Source organism: Cololabis saira, chromosome 8 (genome assembly GCF_033807715.1).
Source record: "Cololabis saira isolate AMF1-May2022 chromosome 8, fColSai1.1, whole genome shotgun sequence".
Taxonomy (NCBI): Eukaryota; Metazoa; Chordata; class Actinopteri; order Beloniformes; family Belonidae; genus Cololabis; species Cololabis saira.
In genome coordinates, this window is record NC_084594.1 from 3,705,746 (window position 1) to 3,721,990 (window position 16,245).

The 16,245-nt window shown below is 42.8% G+C and overlaps 1 protein-coding gene across 1 annotated transcript in view; it reads left to right on the forward strand.

Annotated features, from left to right (window-relative positions):
- Positions 1-16,245, forward strand: part of ptprt (protein tyrosine phosphatase receptor type T) — a 379,334-nt gene that overhangs the window by 220,903 nt on the left and 142,186 nt on the right. Inside the window, exons 12-14 of the mRNA XM_061728218.1 lie at positions 3,796-3,997; positions 10,422-10,524; positions 14,970-15,246. Coding sequence (XP_061584202.1) covers positions 3,796-3,997; positions 10,422-10,524; positions 14,970-15,246 — 582 coding nt within the window. The remainder of the gene's footprint in view (positions 1-3,795; positions 3,998-10,421; positions 10,525-14,969; positions 15,247-16,245) is intronic.

A 16,245-nucleotide genomic window follows, 5' to 3' on the forward strand; every position in this document is an offset into this window, starting at 1 on the left:
TGTAACAATTTGTACGGTGAATTAAACCAAAGACTGTAAGACTGCATTCGTGTAGTAATATACACGACACAGTGATGCCTCACATCCCCACGGACCCACACACACAAACACACGAGTATTCAGGACTATTCCCTGCACCAGAAGGCGCCGCTGCACGAAACAATCGGCCAGGCCAAGGTTAATAAAAACGCGTCCATCCTCATCACGATGCACCAGACGGCGGGCGAGGGAAGTGGCAGCCGGAAGAAAAGGGTCAGGGAGGCAAGCAAGGCAATTTCATTTGTATCGCACATTTCATACACAAAAGTGCTTTGCAAAGACGTCGACATGAGAGAAAGATGAAAATAGTCCATAAGAATGCAAATAAAATAGCTGATAAAATCACAGACAAATATATTAGGACGGGAAAACGAATAAAACGCCGCTTAGAATAGAGAGATAAAAACATTGCTGTACGATTAGACTAAACAAAGTTTTCAGTTAAAGTTTTAGAGTTAAGGAGTTTATTCCATCTGTTTGCAGCAAAGTAGCTTCAAGCATTTTCACCCTCTTTGGTCCGAACTCGCAGTTCTACCAGCTCTGAACGTCTCAGAGTTCTACTCGTTTATTCTGACCCTACATGGTTTACTCTGGTTTTCCAGAAGAGTGTTACACTAGTCAAGTCTGCTTGAGATGATGAGACGATGATGTAATATCTGCCTTTTATTCGGCTGTTTTTAACTGGGCAGCACTTTGGTCAACCTTGGTTGTTTTAACCTGCTCTATAAATAAAGATTGAGTTGAGTTGATTTGAAGGCATCTATGTAATGTAATGTAATGTAAACTTTATTTGTATAGCACCTTACATCGACCTCAAGGTGAACCAAAGTGCTTTACATAACATACAACAAAATAAAACAAGAATAAAACATATGAACATCAAGTATAAAGAGTGTCGCCACACTACTGGGTATTAAAAGCCACCCTGAATAAATAAGTTTTAATTTTAGATTTAAAAAGGCCAAGGTCAGAGATGGTGCGTAACTCATAGGGGAGCTTATTCCAGAGCCTGGGGCCGGCAACTGAAAAGGCTCGGTCACCCCAGCGCTTCTGCTTTGACCTTTATGAGCTATGAATCTATGAGCTTCTCTAAATCTGCTAGAGACATCAGATCTCTGACACTCCGTGAGGTTACCTGCACATCTAAATCCAGCTATTGGCAACAATCTAGTTCAGGATTAAACTGGAGTTTCCCAGAAATCCAAGTAAACATTAGCTCGGCTAAGCGCGGGTTGGTATACATGCTGGATTAGGACGAATTAACTGGCACTAACAGCTCCATCTCAAGAGCTTCAGTTTGGCCCGGCTAAGGTGAAAACACGGCTTTTAAAACTTCTATATCGGCTCAACAGCGCCCCCTAGAAAACTTTTGTGCCTCAAGCCCCGTATTACTTTTCTCAGTCAAAAGCGTTACCGTGGCGATGATAGACGCCAAAAAGCGAGCCCACCCTTCATCTGATTAGTCCATACAGAAGAAAACTTTAAAGAAAAGTCTCTTGGAGCCATGGCCGAAACCAAACAGGAAGTCGGCCATTTTGAATTAATCGGGTACTTTCGGCGAAATTTATGCCATTTCTTCGGCCGTTAATACGGCCCGAACCGTAACGTGCACCCAGGTGTGTTATACATCAAAATGTGCATATCCATCCTGCGACAATGCACATTACTTTTCTCAGTCAAAAGCGTTACCATGGCGACGATAGATGCCAAAAAGCGCGCCCCCCCTTCACCTGATTGGTCCATATTTGATAGTTCCTATTTTCTGCCATAACTTTTGAATAATCTTATATAAGACATAAGGGATGGAAAGGGGGATGGCAGTTTTACAGGGGGGATGATTTGGACCATTTTTATTTCAGGGGGGGATGCCGTACCCCCTCATCTCCCTCAACTCCAGTACCGGTTGTCGGTCTCATCCATGACCACAGGACGGGTCTTCTGTCTCGTATAAAACAAAGTTAAGGATATGTAAAATGGAGACTTTATTGTGCTGATTGTTTCCCCTCCTTTAACACCAGTTTCACTGGTTTCCACTTGCTTCCACATTCAGTATATGTGTTGTTCATGTTCATTGCTTTGAAGCCACAGATAAACTGTGCACGTGTCTGTTTTTTGGAGCCTTAAGTGTTTCCACAAAGTGCTGCCATGTGTTTGTGGTGGAAATGCTCTTAACGTGCTTTTCCCCACCAGTCAATATTCTTTTGTATTGACTGTCATCCACGATGACGGCTGTCCTCCAGTGTTTGGCCGTGTGTCCGTGTGGCCACTCTCCGATGCTTTTGCAGCCTGGAAAGGTGCCAGTAGCAACATCGCAACATGCATTGACAGTTATGTTTTACAGAGCAACTATTTAAGTGCTTTTGCCGCTCCGGTGGCTCTCGTCAATTCGTTCAATTGACTGCGGTCCCGGTGGTGAGTTCACGCTGAGGCACATAGACTTCTGTAAATGTCCCTCCAGGTCCACAATTGATCACTCACAGATTCAAAAGTCAATTTTTTCAACTCATGTTTGAGTTATTGCATTTGTGTGGATGGGACGGTTGGAGGTGATTGAGCGTTAAAATGCAGAGTGCTGTTTGTTTGGACAGCCCCACCCCCCAAAAAACAAGCCATTTTACTTTTAGTTCTTTATATTTTAGAGAATAAAGTACTGTTCTGTCATCTCATGTTGTTTTAACTGAACTTCCTGTAGACCTGAGGTCTGCTCCAACTGTCAGCTCCTTTAAATCAGGATAAAAACATGTTTACTGAAGCATAGTCCTAAATTAAATACTTACCTGCTGTATTCTACTGCACTTACTTTTTAACAACTTGTGCTTTTTATTATTTTACCTCTTTTCTTATCATTTTATTTCATTAGGGCCTGAGCACTTACTGTGCAGTGCGAAGGCCCTATTGTATCTGTAGGAATTTTCTTTTTTTTTCTCGTTTTTCTTCCGACGAAATGAGGGCCTTTTTTCCCCCTAAACGTGCCCCAAAAGTCACCAAACTTTGCACGCAAGCTAGGCCTGGCGAAAAATTTGATATTTAATTGTTTGCATTAAAAGTCTCTTTGCGCCATTGTCGAAACCCATAAAGAGTCATGGGTGGTGTCATCGGACTTAGTTCTGAGTCCTTGACCTTTATTGGTGAAAATTGCACGCGCGAGGGCCCGTTCATCGCTGCTTGCAGCTCTAATTTTTTTTGTTATTTAAGCGTACTCTTAAATTAAATACTAATGATTTTTGAAAACCGTGCAGTTACATTAGTGATGGATAAGCCCTGAATGCAGGCATTGTGACGTAGAATTGTCAAATTGGTTTAATCCACCGCACGAATCGGCACAGATTACTTTGTAATTCTGTATTTGACCCGGTCTTTGTACGTTTTGACCGTATAGAAACGTAATTCTTGCCATTTTAAGAATGAGATGTACCTTCTGTACTCTTTAACAACTTGTGCTTTTTATTATTTTACCTCTTTCTTATAATTTTATTTCATTTTATGTGTTACTTACTGTTAAATTGTGTTGAATTGTGCTTTACAAACAAACTTCCCTTGCCTTTAACTACTTAACATCCTTTTCAAACTGGTCATCTGTAAACTCTATATGCTGTAAATATTTGCTATAATGCAACTGAAAATACAACAAAATATGTTTTTACTGATTTAAAATCAATCTTAAATACTAAACTGTACAAAAGCATTGATGAATAAAGCGTCCTTACTCCAGACTCGTGCAGGGTCTTTAACTTCACTCCTCCTGTGTTTCTCCAGATCACCTACAAAGCCCTGAGCTCGCTGGACACCAGCGCTGACGTCACCACCCAGAGAGGACGGGTGTTCAAGCTGAGGAACGAGACCCACCACCTGTTCGTGGGCCTCTACCCAGGAACCACCTACTTCTTCACCCTCAAAGCCTCCACCAGCAAGGGCTTCGGCCCGCCCGTCACCACGCGGATCACCACCAAGATAGCTGGTACGTGTTTCACTCTCTTTCTGTCTTCATTTAGTCTGAGGAATGTTTGTTCTGTCATCTCCAGGGACATTTATTTGACCTAGACTTTCGATCACTGAGGAATATGAAGCTTTGAAGTGATAAAAAGACCAAACTAGGGGTGTGAGACCAAACTAGGTCTGTATGAGACCAAACGAAGGGTGTATGAGTGAAAATGAGGGGTGTATGAGACCAAGAGACCAAACTAGGCGTGTATGAGACCAAACGAGGGGTGTATGAGACCAAGAGACCAAACGAGGGGTGTATGAGACCAAACTAGGGGTGTGAGACCCAACTAGGGGTGTGAGACCAAACTAGGTGTGTATGAGACCAAACGAGGGGTGTATGAGACCAAGAAACCAAACGAGGGGTGTATGAGACCAAACTAGGGGTGTATGAGACCAAGAGACCAAACGAGGGGTGTATGAGACCAAACTAGGGGTGTGAGACCCAACTAGGGGTGTGAGACCAAACTAGGTGTGTATGAGACCAAACGAGGGGTGTATGAGACCAAGAAACCAAACGAGGGGTGTATGAGACCAAACTAGGGGTGTATGAGACCAAACTAGGGGTGTATGAGATCAAATGAGGGGTGTATGAGACCAAACTAGGGGTGTATGAGACCAAACTAGGGGTGTATGAGACCAAACTAGGGGTGTATGAGATCAAATGAGGGGTGTATGAGACCAAACTAGGGGTGTATGAGACCAAACTAGGGGTGTATGAGACCAAATGAGGGGTGTATGAGACCAAATGAGGGGTGTATGGGACCAAACTAGGGGTGTATGAGATCAAATGAGGGGTGTATGAGACCAAACTAGGGGTGTATGAGACCAAACTAGGGGTGTATGAGACCAAATGAGGGGTGTATGAGACCAAATGAGGGGTGTATGGGACCAAACTAGGGGTGTATGAGACCAAACTAGGGGTGTATGAGACCAAACTAGCTGTGTATGAGACCAAACGAAGGGTGTATGAGAAAACGAGGGGTGTGAGACCAAGAGACCAAATGAAGGGTGTATGACACCAAACTAGGGGTGTATGAGACCAAACGAGGGGTGTATGAGACCAAAAAGAGGGGTGTATGAGACCAAAAAGAGGGGTGTATGAGACCAAATGAGGGGTGTATGAGACCAAACTAGCTGTGTATGAGACCAAACGAGAGGTGTATGGGACCAAACGAGAGGTGAATGAGACCAAATGAGGGGTGTATGAGACCAAGTGAGGGGTGTATGAGACCAAACGAGGGTTGTGTGATACCAAACGAGGGGTGTGTGAGACCAAGAGACAAAATGAGGGGGGAATGAGACCAAACGAGGGGTGTATGAGACCAAACGAGAGGTGTGTGAGACCAAATGAGGGGTGTGTGAGACCAAATCAGGGGTGAATGAGACCAAACTAGGGGTGAATGAGACCAAGAGACCAAACGAGAGGTGTGTGAGACCAAATGAGGGGGGTATGAGACCAAGAGACCAAACGAGGGGTGTGTGAGACCAAACGAAGGGTGTATGAGACCAAACTAGGTGTGTATGAAACCAAACTAGGTGTGTATGAGACCAAACAAGGGGTGTGAGAGAAAACGAGAAATGTGCAACGTTGAACGAGGAGTGCACATCGAGAAGTATGCAGGCGTTGAAAGTAACTTGTTTGCTCCTGTAAAATCAAAACTGCATGTGAGAAAGTTTAGAACGACCGAGATCCAGCAGGTGAGAAACTTTCTAATCTGTAATCGATAATCAGTTTCTGCCCAAAAGCAGCCGGCCGTGTCGGGTGCTCGGTGCTAAATGCTGCTTACGCGGCACCTTTTCTAACGGAGAGCTTCTCTCTCTCTACTCAGCAGCTCACCACGTCTGCAAATCCCCCAGAATGCAATGTGTGGTAGCAGTTTTATGTGAGACGTCCCTCGTATAGCCGAGCGTTTCACAACAGGACTTTTCCGTTCCTAATCTGTTTGGGAAAGGTTGTTGTTTTAGCGCCAGAGCGGCCGATGCAGAACAAAGACCCGTCTCTGGCTCGGTGCTTCTCTCTCCGCTCGGCCTCAGCTGCTTTCAGCTGCTCTCTCTCTCCCTCTCCCTCTCCCTCTCCCTCTCCCTCTCACTCGCATCTTCCCCTCTTTTTCCCCAACTCCACATTTTAAAACTTTTTTGTCTGTCCTTGTTGTTTTTGGTCTTTTTTGTTTTATTCTTTTGGACAACAGGGACTTTTTATCCACAGTGGCAACAAAACCCTGACATTTAACTGGTTTTGTGTATAAATCTTTTATAAAATGTGATTTTTATACCCGTCCAGGTAACAAAAGGGCTTTACATTTACAAATTGTACAATTTAAAAAGTAAAAACAGGGCCCATAACCCCCCCCCACACACACACACACACACACAAACACCACCTTACGGAGTCATCTGCATTACCATGAAATGATAAGAACATAATATAGTATGCAATTTAAAGTAATATCAATAATCATTAAAATAAAATAAATAAATAAATGCAATAATAATAGCCATGAGAATAAAATAAAAAATCAATAAAATAATATTTATTAGAGTAAAAAATAATAATAATAGTAATCACTAGAATAAAATAATAATCATTAGAATAAAATAATAACCATTTGAATAAAATAAATAAATAGAATAAAAATCATCAGAATAAAATAAAAAAATCATTAGAATAAAATAAAAAAATAAATAAAATAATAATCATTAGAATAAAATACAATTAATACATGATATAATAATCATTAGAATAAAATACAATAAATAAATAAAATAACAATCATTAGAATAAAATAACTAAATTAAATAATAATCATTAGAATAAAATGAAAAATGAATAAAATAATAATCATTAGAAAAAAAATGTATGAATACATACGATATAATCAACATTAAAATAAAATAATAATAAATACATTTTTCAAAAAGTTAAGATAAAACTGAAATAGTACTTGAAATCTTATAAATTAAAAGCAGACTAAAAAAGTGGGTCTTTAGCCTTTTTATTAAAAATATCAACATTCATCTTCCTGTCCAGTCTTTTGTAGACAGCTGGGTTTCTTCTACTTTCCTCTTCAGCTTCTTGTACAGCATCTCACTTCATGAAACACTGTTTTTGGGGCAAACTAAGGAAGTTTGCACATTTGCAGACCGACGGCAGTTTGCTCACCACCGTGGGGTTGGAGCTTCATCCTGTCCCCCGTCATCTGGACAAAGCTGGAGACTCTGAGGATCAAGTTCTTTGATTTGGGTTAGCGCAGGGATCAGCAACCCGCGGCTCTAGAGCCGCATGCGGCTCTTTAGCGCCGCCCTAGTGGCTCCTGGAGCTTTTTCAGAAATGTTTGACTTTTTTTTCCTTTTTTTCTTCTTTTTTATTTTTTTCTCTTTTTTTCCTTTTTTTCTTTTTTTCTTTTTCTTCTTTTTTCTCTTTTTTTCCTTTTCTTCTCTTTTTTTCTTCCCTTTTCCTTTCCTTTTTAATCTCGATATTTCAACTTTTTTCTCAAAATTTTTACTTTCTTCTTGACATTTCGACTTTTTTTTTTCTTCGACATTTCGACTTTTTTCTCGAAGTGCATAATGAAAAAAATAAATTTTCCCCAGTTATAACTAGTATAAAAAACATGCAGCATGTGTTGTCTTCATTCTAAGGCTGATACAAGACTTTTCATTTTTTGTGGCTCCAGACATATTGGTTTTTTGTGTTTTTGGTCCAATATGGTTCTAAAACATTTTCGGTTGCCGACCCCTGGGTTAGCGTGTTTGTCCCGGTTCAGCCTGAGCTGCTTCAGGAGGAGCTCCAGGAGATACAGGTGGATACAGTCCGGTGAGGTGACGGTTATGACCGTCATCACACCGGTGGAGACTCTCACGTCAACTCCTGGACGCCCGGCAGAGGGAGTCACGAGTCTGTCCCAGGACCTTCTCAACATCTCACCACATTCTCCCAGTTAAACATCCCAGGTCTCATCAGTATCCGAGAGGAACTGTCCTTCCTGTCAACACCCCCCGCGGTCTGACCTTTCCACCGAGCTTCCCTTCTTCCCTCATCCCAGCTAATCCTAACATGTTGCTGGAAGTGAGAAAAAGGAAGAAAAAACACTTTCCACACGCTGAAGATACGTCTTCCCCCAAATGTCACGCCACCTCCAATCTTCATTATCTCGTCCAGAGTCCGACGGACGCAGAGATTTGAATTAACGGCTGCAGATGGAGAGGTGGACGGACCAGGAACTGGTTTATGTCCTCTTAAATTATTATATATGTTTATATCATATACATATAACATATACCGTATAAATATTTGAAATTAGATGAGGATAGAAGGTCTGTCTGTGTTGTTTTGTCACTTTAAAGTACTGGAGAAGATCACTGCTGCCAATATGAAACCATATTGTCCAAAGGAAGTGAGCCAAGGTCAGATAATGTCATGTGGCTTAAACAATTGTTTTAAAGGTTTTGTTTTGATATTACACTGAAACTCTTAAATGCAGATAGTAATTTAGTTTTTTATAAACTCCAGTAAATGATGACGGACTGGAATTCAAATCTACCCCAAATACTGAGGAAACATTTAGTCCTACCAGTTTAATAAAAAGGCTAAAGACCCACTTTTTTAGTCTTGCTTTTAATTAATAGCATTTCATATGCTTTTTAAAGTACTATTTCAGTTTTATCTTAACTTTTAAAAAATGTATTTATTATTATTTTATTCTAATGATGATTATATTTTATTTATTTATTTTATTTTTTTCTAATGATTATTATTTTATTCATTTTTTATTTTATTCAGACTCCTAGCTAAAAGCGTTAGTGAACTATGCAAAAAAAGACACAAAATAGGCCCTGTTCCATTAGTCAGGAGGCTCTCAGAGCTAGAGGTTTCTACACCCTCCTAACCAGCCAGGACGTTTTGGAGGAAACACTGTTGCAGAAGTCATAGAAGTCTTTTTTTATATGTTGTTTGGGGCCATCCCCTGAACAGACAGACGTTAGTTTGGTGCAGATCGGACCTGTACTTTTCGATGGGCGGGGCTTTGAAACTTCACCTTTTCCAACATTTGAACGGACACCGTTGCCACAACATTTGACCAAACCAAGTAAAACTTGACCTGTGGGCTCCATATGGGGCCTAGATTGGGCTTGCCAAGTCTCAACTCTGTGAACCCTCTGCAACGCCAACTAGCTCTGTGGAAGTCGTACAGCCACGGGACCAAAAGATCCTAGCAAAGGGCCTTCTGCATTGCAACATAGTCAAAAATCAGCCTCCCAGCTCAAAGCGTTAGTGAATTATTCAAAAAACACACAAAAAAGGCCAGAAAAAGGAACCACACACGGTGACCTTTGGCACTTCCGAAGGTCAGACAGATCTGAAACTCGGCACAGTGGATGAAAGTCACCTCCTGATACAGAGTCTAGAATTTCAGCCTCCTAGCTCAAAGCGTTAGTGAAGTGTGCAAAAAAAGACACGAAATAGGCTTTGCAGGCCCGAAAAGCAACACACGCGGTGACCTTTGACACTTCCGAAGGTCACACAGATCTGAAACTCGGCACAGTGGATGAGAGTCACCTCCTGATACAGAGTCTAGAACTTCAGCCGCCTAGCTCAAAGCGTTAGTGAACTATGAAAAATAGATACGAAATAGGCCTCATAGGCAAACCTATAACCTTACATAACAAACCTCCTGTGCCTACTGAGCATTAATAACATGTCATAATCGAAGGAGAACTAATTAAAACGGATGTCCTTAACATGAACCTATTGTATTATTGAATTATCAAGGACACTTTCGTGTTTTTGTGTTTATAAATGTTAAAGATATTAAAAGAAAACCATAACACAATGAGGAAAATACTGTGGCGAACAAGTCGTGCCCAGAGCGTGTCTCGAACCACAGTCTCCCAGACCACAGTCAACTGCACTAACCAGTCGGCCAAATGCTGATGTGTTGCCCAGGCGGGCAACACTTATCTATCCTTATCTATCTGTGGTCGTTACACTATGTTCCGAAATGTATTGTTTTTAATGGACAAGATCTGGCATTTTACGTTGAATTCTATTGTTCAGGTTTTAAAATTTTAGCTAAATACATAAAAAAGGGAGGTGACGTGTGAGCTTCATAACAAAACGTCTGTGCCTACTGAGCATTAATAACATGGGGTTAGCCATAGAAAGGGGCGATAACCGCCTCCTGCGCCTACTAGTAGGTAGAGTAGGGCCCTACTGGCCCATATCTATGGGATGATTGTTATCGTTTTGTCCTTCATTCAATGGTATGACAGCAGTCAAATCGGGTGTGGGTTCAGACAGCTTGTGCTGGTTCCTCCAGTGAAAAATGAACTTTTTATTTAACTTTGAAGCCTGAGAGTTGTCGTTCAGTGACTTATGCAGCACTTCTGTCTTGTTTCAGCCCCCATGATGCCGGAGTACGAGTCTGAGACCCCGCTGAACGAGACGGAGACGACCATCACCATCCTGCTGAAGCCGGCCCAGTCCCGCGGAGCTCCAATCAGGTAAAGAACGGAACGGCCTTCTCCTTGTTCCACCGGTGCAGATTCAGGTCGCTTTTGGCGCTTTTCCACCAGCACCTAGTTGGCCTGGTTTCTTTTCCACTACTATTCCACTACAACGAAGCAGAAGTAGGAGGTTGAAGCGAAGCTGCTGTGACGTATTTGATTGTGTATCTAAATGAAGAAGACAACAACAATGACTGTGTTTCCATGCATCAATAACCCTTTTAAAACCCCAATATTGGCAATAACCCGGTTACAGGCCCATGTAAACACCAATAACCCCTTTGAATAACCCGAATTTGCTCATATTCAGGTTTTTAAAAACCCAATATGAGCCCTGGGTTACTCCTTTTAAAACCTGAATATTGGGTCATGTAAACGCCTAGCGGAATATCCCCATCAAACGGAACAGGAATTAGTTTTCTGCACATGCTCTGTTCACAAGGAATCCTGGTCTTTTGAGTCCAGGAAGTTCTTATAAACACGGAGAAACCAAGACCAGGAGGAGACTAATCACTTCATAAATGTAATGAAGGATATGAACATTTCTGCATTTGTAGACGGTAGAAAGTACCGGGATAGAAGATTTACAAAAAGGTGAGAGAAAAGTTGCGCGAAGCAGCATTTGTTTTGAATTTGGATACAGGAAGAAGAAGCAGAAATGACAGGAATTGCATCACGATGTTCTCCGTGCGTCGCTGGTTTGATCCAGATATCCTGAATGATTAATTACCATGTAAACAGAATATTCCGAATGTTTCAGTAACCGGAATATTAGCAATAACCCGAATTTTGACTGCATGTAAACGTAGTCAGTGGTGGAACATTTCTGCTTTAATTCCATCTCTCTGTTTTGAACCGTGCATGGACTCCGAGATCTCCCGGCTCCTTCACCCCCCCCCCCAGTCCCCACTCTCTCCATCGCTCCACGTTCCTCCCGTCTCCTCAAGGGGCTCTTTCACAGCCATTAAAGTCACTCACATATGAGGCTCATTTGTATGCAAAGGAGCCCGGAGAATGAGACTCTTTTTTCTTTTCTTTCTTCTTTTTCTCTTCAAAATTTGTCGGTGAAACATGTCGTCGTTAGTCACTGGAACCTCGTAACTTTCCCAGCTCCTGCTTCATGGAGATGTAACTCCGAGAGGATCTGACAGCTGGAATGTGTGACCCTAATAACGGGGGGATCGCTGGAAACTCTCCAGAAGTTCATGTGGGGATCAGCAGTACTCGAGTTGTTAAAAAAAAATCAGGGGGATGGTGGATTTGATCATATGGGGACAGATAATTTGTGCTGATTACAAATAATATAATATATTACAAATAATAGCAGTGACCAAAACACCTGCAGAAATACTGCAGGAATGACATAGCAGCAGTTAAATGCAGCCTTCTGTAAGCTTTAAATATCCACTGGGCTTACATCAAATACATCAAAACACAACAATAAAAAACACTTTTCTGAACTTATCAATATGACTCTGTCCTTCACAGGATAAGTAAAATGGATCACTGCAAAAACTCACAATCTTAACAAGAATATTTGTCTTATTTCTAGTTAAAATGTCTCATTTTAGTAAAAAAGAAATCTCATTACTCTTAAAACAAGACTCATCACTGGAAAAAACAACAATTTTCACCTGTTTCAAGTAGATTTTCACTAAAAATAAGTAGAAAAATCTGCCAGTGGAACAAGATTTTTTTGCTTGTAATAAGAAAATAAATCTTGTTCCACTGGCAGATTTTTCTACTTATTTCAAGTGAAAATTTACTTGAAACAGGTGAAAATTGTCAAATAAGTTATTTTTCTGGTGATGACTCTAAATGTTGAAATAGCAGTAAAACCACATTCATTGATGAAATGACATAAGGGATGGAAAGGAGGGATGACAGTTTTACAGGGGGGATGATTTGGACCGTTTTTATTTCAGGGGGGATGATTTGGAACGTTTTTATTTCAGGGGGGGATGCCATCCCCCCTCATCCCCTCAACTCCAGTAGTGGGTATCAGGGGGGGGGGGAATTATCATCATAATCCGAACGGAAGCTGCTCTTTATTTCTTTGTTTTCTCGGCCGAGCAGAAGATGTCCACACTTTATTGTAGTTGAGGAAGAAGTGATTATTCTCAGCTCTCCTCCTGGGAAATCAGCGTGGAGGACGCCGCAGGCAGGGAGACTCTGTTCGCGATTTAGTTTTAATTTCTTTAAGTTCCCACACTATATTTCAACTTTGGCCACAAATGTATCTTTACCGAAGAGTTGTTGTGCTCAAAAACAGTGATAAATCACGTTAATATCTGCTGCTTACGTGAAATGTGACGTGTGTTTTGTGCACATGTGCATGTGCATGCACACTAGGGTAGGGAATTATGGCCAAAAATATTAATTACCATATATACAGGACTGTCTCAGAAAATTTGAATATTGATCAAGGGAGACTCAATCTTTGGCCATCAGCGGCTGCGGACTCTTCACAGAAACACACTTTCCCCTAATTGCTTGTAATTGTGAAGTGAGTTCTGGGCAGGGAGGGTGGAGGTAATTGCAGAGGCCCGCTGTGTTTGTCCTGAGCTCTTAAGGAGGCCCGGAGTGCACAAAGTCCCTCGCAGCATAATTGAAGCACACGCACCTCCATCAAGGAGCTGTTAAAGCAAACGTGAGTGCAGAAAGAGACGGACCTGGACCCATCAGACCCCCCACGAAGGTCTGCCCTCCGGTCTCCGGTCTCCAGCTCGTGCATCCACAGCCCCCCCCTGCCCTGTAATCCTGACTCTGCTGCTGCGTCGGCACAAAAACCACACAGTGTTTTGCTGCGGGCCGACGGTTTTAATGTCGAGATGAAGAGAAAACACTTGAGATGTAAACTCTTCCGTGGCTCGAGTTGTAAACTGACTTGTAGTCAAGACCGTCTAAACCGAGACCAGGTCACTACCAAGACCAGAGAGTATCAAGACCAGGTCACTACCAAGACCACAGAGTATCCAGACCAGGGGCCTCATTTAAAATGGACTGCATAGGAGTCATACTAACACTCAAAAGCCGAAAATGCCGGGCGCAAAAAAAAATCTGGATCAATAAAACCATGTGCACGCACACTTGCACGCAATGTTCTCTTTATAAATCACAGTCCAGCTGGAAGGCTGCGCAGCTGAATCTGCCTCATATCCCGCCCTCTACACGCCCACTTTCTACCTTAAAAGCGTAATGCAAAGTAGTATTTGCATATGAATGAGCCTGCTGAGCATGCGCAGCAGCTTCCTGCAGCCTGTTTGGCTTCAGGATGAATGAGAAGTATCCAGCCACCGTGTCACTGAATTTCACTGAGATCTGAGATCTAGATGTTGTGGATGAGGTGGAGGACAGGAAAACCACATTATTTGGTAGTGACAGTAAAAGTAGAAAGAGTATATAAATAGTATAAAATAATTAAAGCGAGTGAGTGGCAGCACGCCGTTGAGCGCCCCCCGTCTTTTCAAAATCATGTTTTTGTCCCCCCCACTTTTTACAGTTTAAAAACTAACGGTAGGCTCAGCCTGTAATTACAAATCATCAAGACACTGTGCGAAGGCGATGCGAGAACGGCCCGGCAGCCCCGCTCCCCCTCCTCCCTCCTCCTCTCCCTCCTCCCCTCAGAGCTGCTCAAGACTGATTTATGGTTCTGCGTTAAACCAACGCAGAGCCTACGTCGTAGGGTGCGCGTCACCGCGTACCCTACGCCGTAGGCTCTGCGTCGTTTTAATGCAGAGCCATAATTTAGGCTTACACCCGCACGTGAAGGTTTCACGCGCGCGTAAAACTCATTATATATATAATAAAAATCTGTGTCCCTTTAGGGAAGAAATGATAGGCTCCGTGGAGCCCCTAAACGCTCTACGAAGCCCCTCATTTGTTCTGTCCTAAAGCAGTGGGTGAAGAGGAGGTTCCCGGCGTGTCACCGCGGCTGGCACCAGAGTCCTGACTGACTGAGCTTCACACAAAGAGGAACACGATCAGCGCTATTTTATTATAAGTCTGATATATGTTGTGATATGTGATGACATTATTAAGAGTATGACATGAATCTGACTTCATTTCACCACCTCACAGCCTGCGTCGCCAGTTCCCCGTGTCTTAAGTAAGTTCCTACGGGAGGGTCCGGGTTGCCGTAAAGATTTTTCGGTTAGTTTTTTCTTTTTAGATCCCCACCTTTGCGTAGAAGGTGGCTTGCGCATCTTTCAGGCCCTTTTTGTGCGCTAACGAATTAGCCGACATGATTGGTACCAAGACCAAAGACTGTTGAGACCAAGACCACAAAAAAGTGGCCTACTGTACAGTAACGGGCGCTCTGTTAGCGTTACCTCTCATTAGGTTTGTAGGGACCGTAGAGAACGTAAATGCTGGTAGAAACCAGCCCAAAGCAGGTCCGGCAGCGTTGCTATAGTAACCCGTTGTGTTGTCTGGTTCTGCAGCTCCTACCAGCTAGTGGTGAAGGAGGAGCGGAAGTCCAAGAGCCGCCGCGCAGCGTCCGAGGCCCCCGAGTGCTTCTCGGCGCCCGTCAGCTTCCGCAACGCCTCCATCCTGGACTCGCCGTACTACATCGCGGCGGAGCTGCCGCCGTCCAGCCTCACGGTGGTGCAGCCCTTCACGGTGGGCGACAACAAGAGCTACGGCGGCTTCTGGAACCTGCCGCTGTCGCCCGCCAAGAGCTACAGCATCTACTACCAGGCCATGAGCCGGGCCAACGGGGTGAGTGGCCGCGCCCGGACCGCTGATGTGCTGTGGTGTCATTACTCTGTAATATGAACTGGTTTAGTGTCGGTGCCGGGGCAGATTTACCGTAAACACGTAAACTCTTTCAAACATGAGCTGTGTCTGGAGACCAGAGCATCAAGAGTTTCCTTGGGAGGAGTAAAAACTTACTGCACGTCTCCACGGCGATGGAGAGGATGAAGATGAAGCTGCTGTTTCTTCATCACGTGTTGAAAAATATGAAACTTATTGAACTGGATGGATTGATGGATGGATGGATGGATGGATGGATGGATGGATGGATGGATGGATGGATGGATGGATGGATGGATGGATGGATGGATGGATGATGGATGGATGGGTGATGGATGGATGGTTGGATGGATGGATGGATGATGGATGGATGATGGATGGATGGATTTTCTGGATGGGTGGAGAAGTAGACTGGAGTTTTCCACTGGCGTAACCAAGGTAACGAGGCCTGGTGAGCTGGCAGACGTCACGATGTGATATCGTCCTCCAGAAGTTCAGATTTCCCACAATGCACCTGTAGCACGTGAGCGTGAGAACTTTTTTTTTTCATGAGAAAAGTGTTGGTGTCGTATGTACGAATGGAAATGACAAATGTATAAGTGAACCGATACTGGATGAAATGATGAGGGGAACTCTTTACACCTCTTTAAACACGGTAAAGGCGGAAAAAACGTCACGTCAAGGGCTAGAAAAGATAAAACTAACAAATGTGAAGATTTTAATACGATCACAACACTCGTGGGCTGAAACTAATATAGTCGAAGTGTTAACATTTTGCGTGCGGTTGTTTAAGTGACGTGCTAATTAATAATAAAAGACAGGAAAGGTGGACACGTCATTCAAAATGACTTCTTTTAACGACCTTTGCTGCCAGTCGCCATATTCAATTCAATTCAATTCAATTCAATTTTATTTATATAACGTCTAATACAACAAGAGTTGTCTCTAGACGCTTTCCAGAGA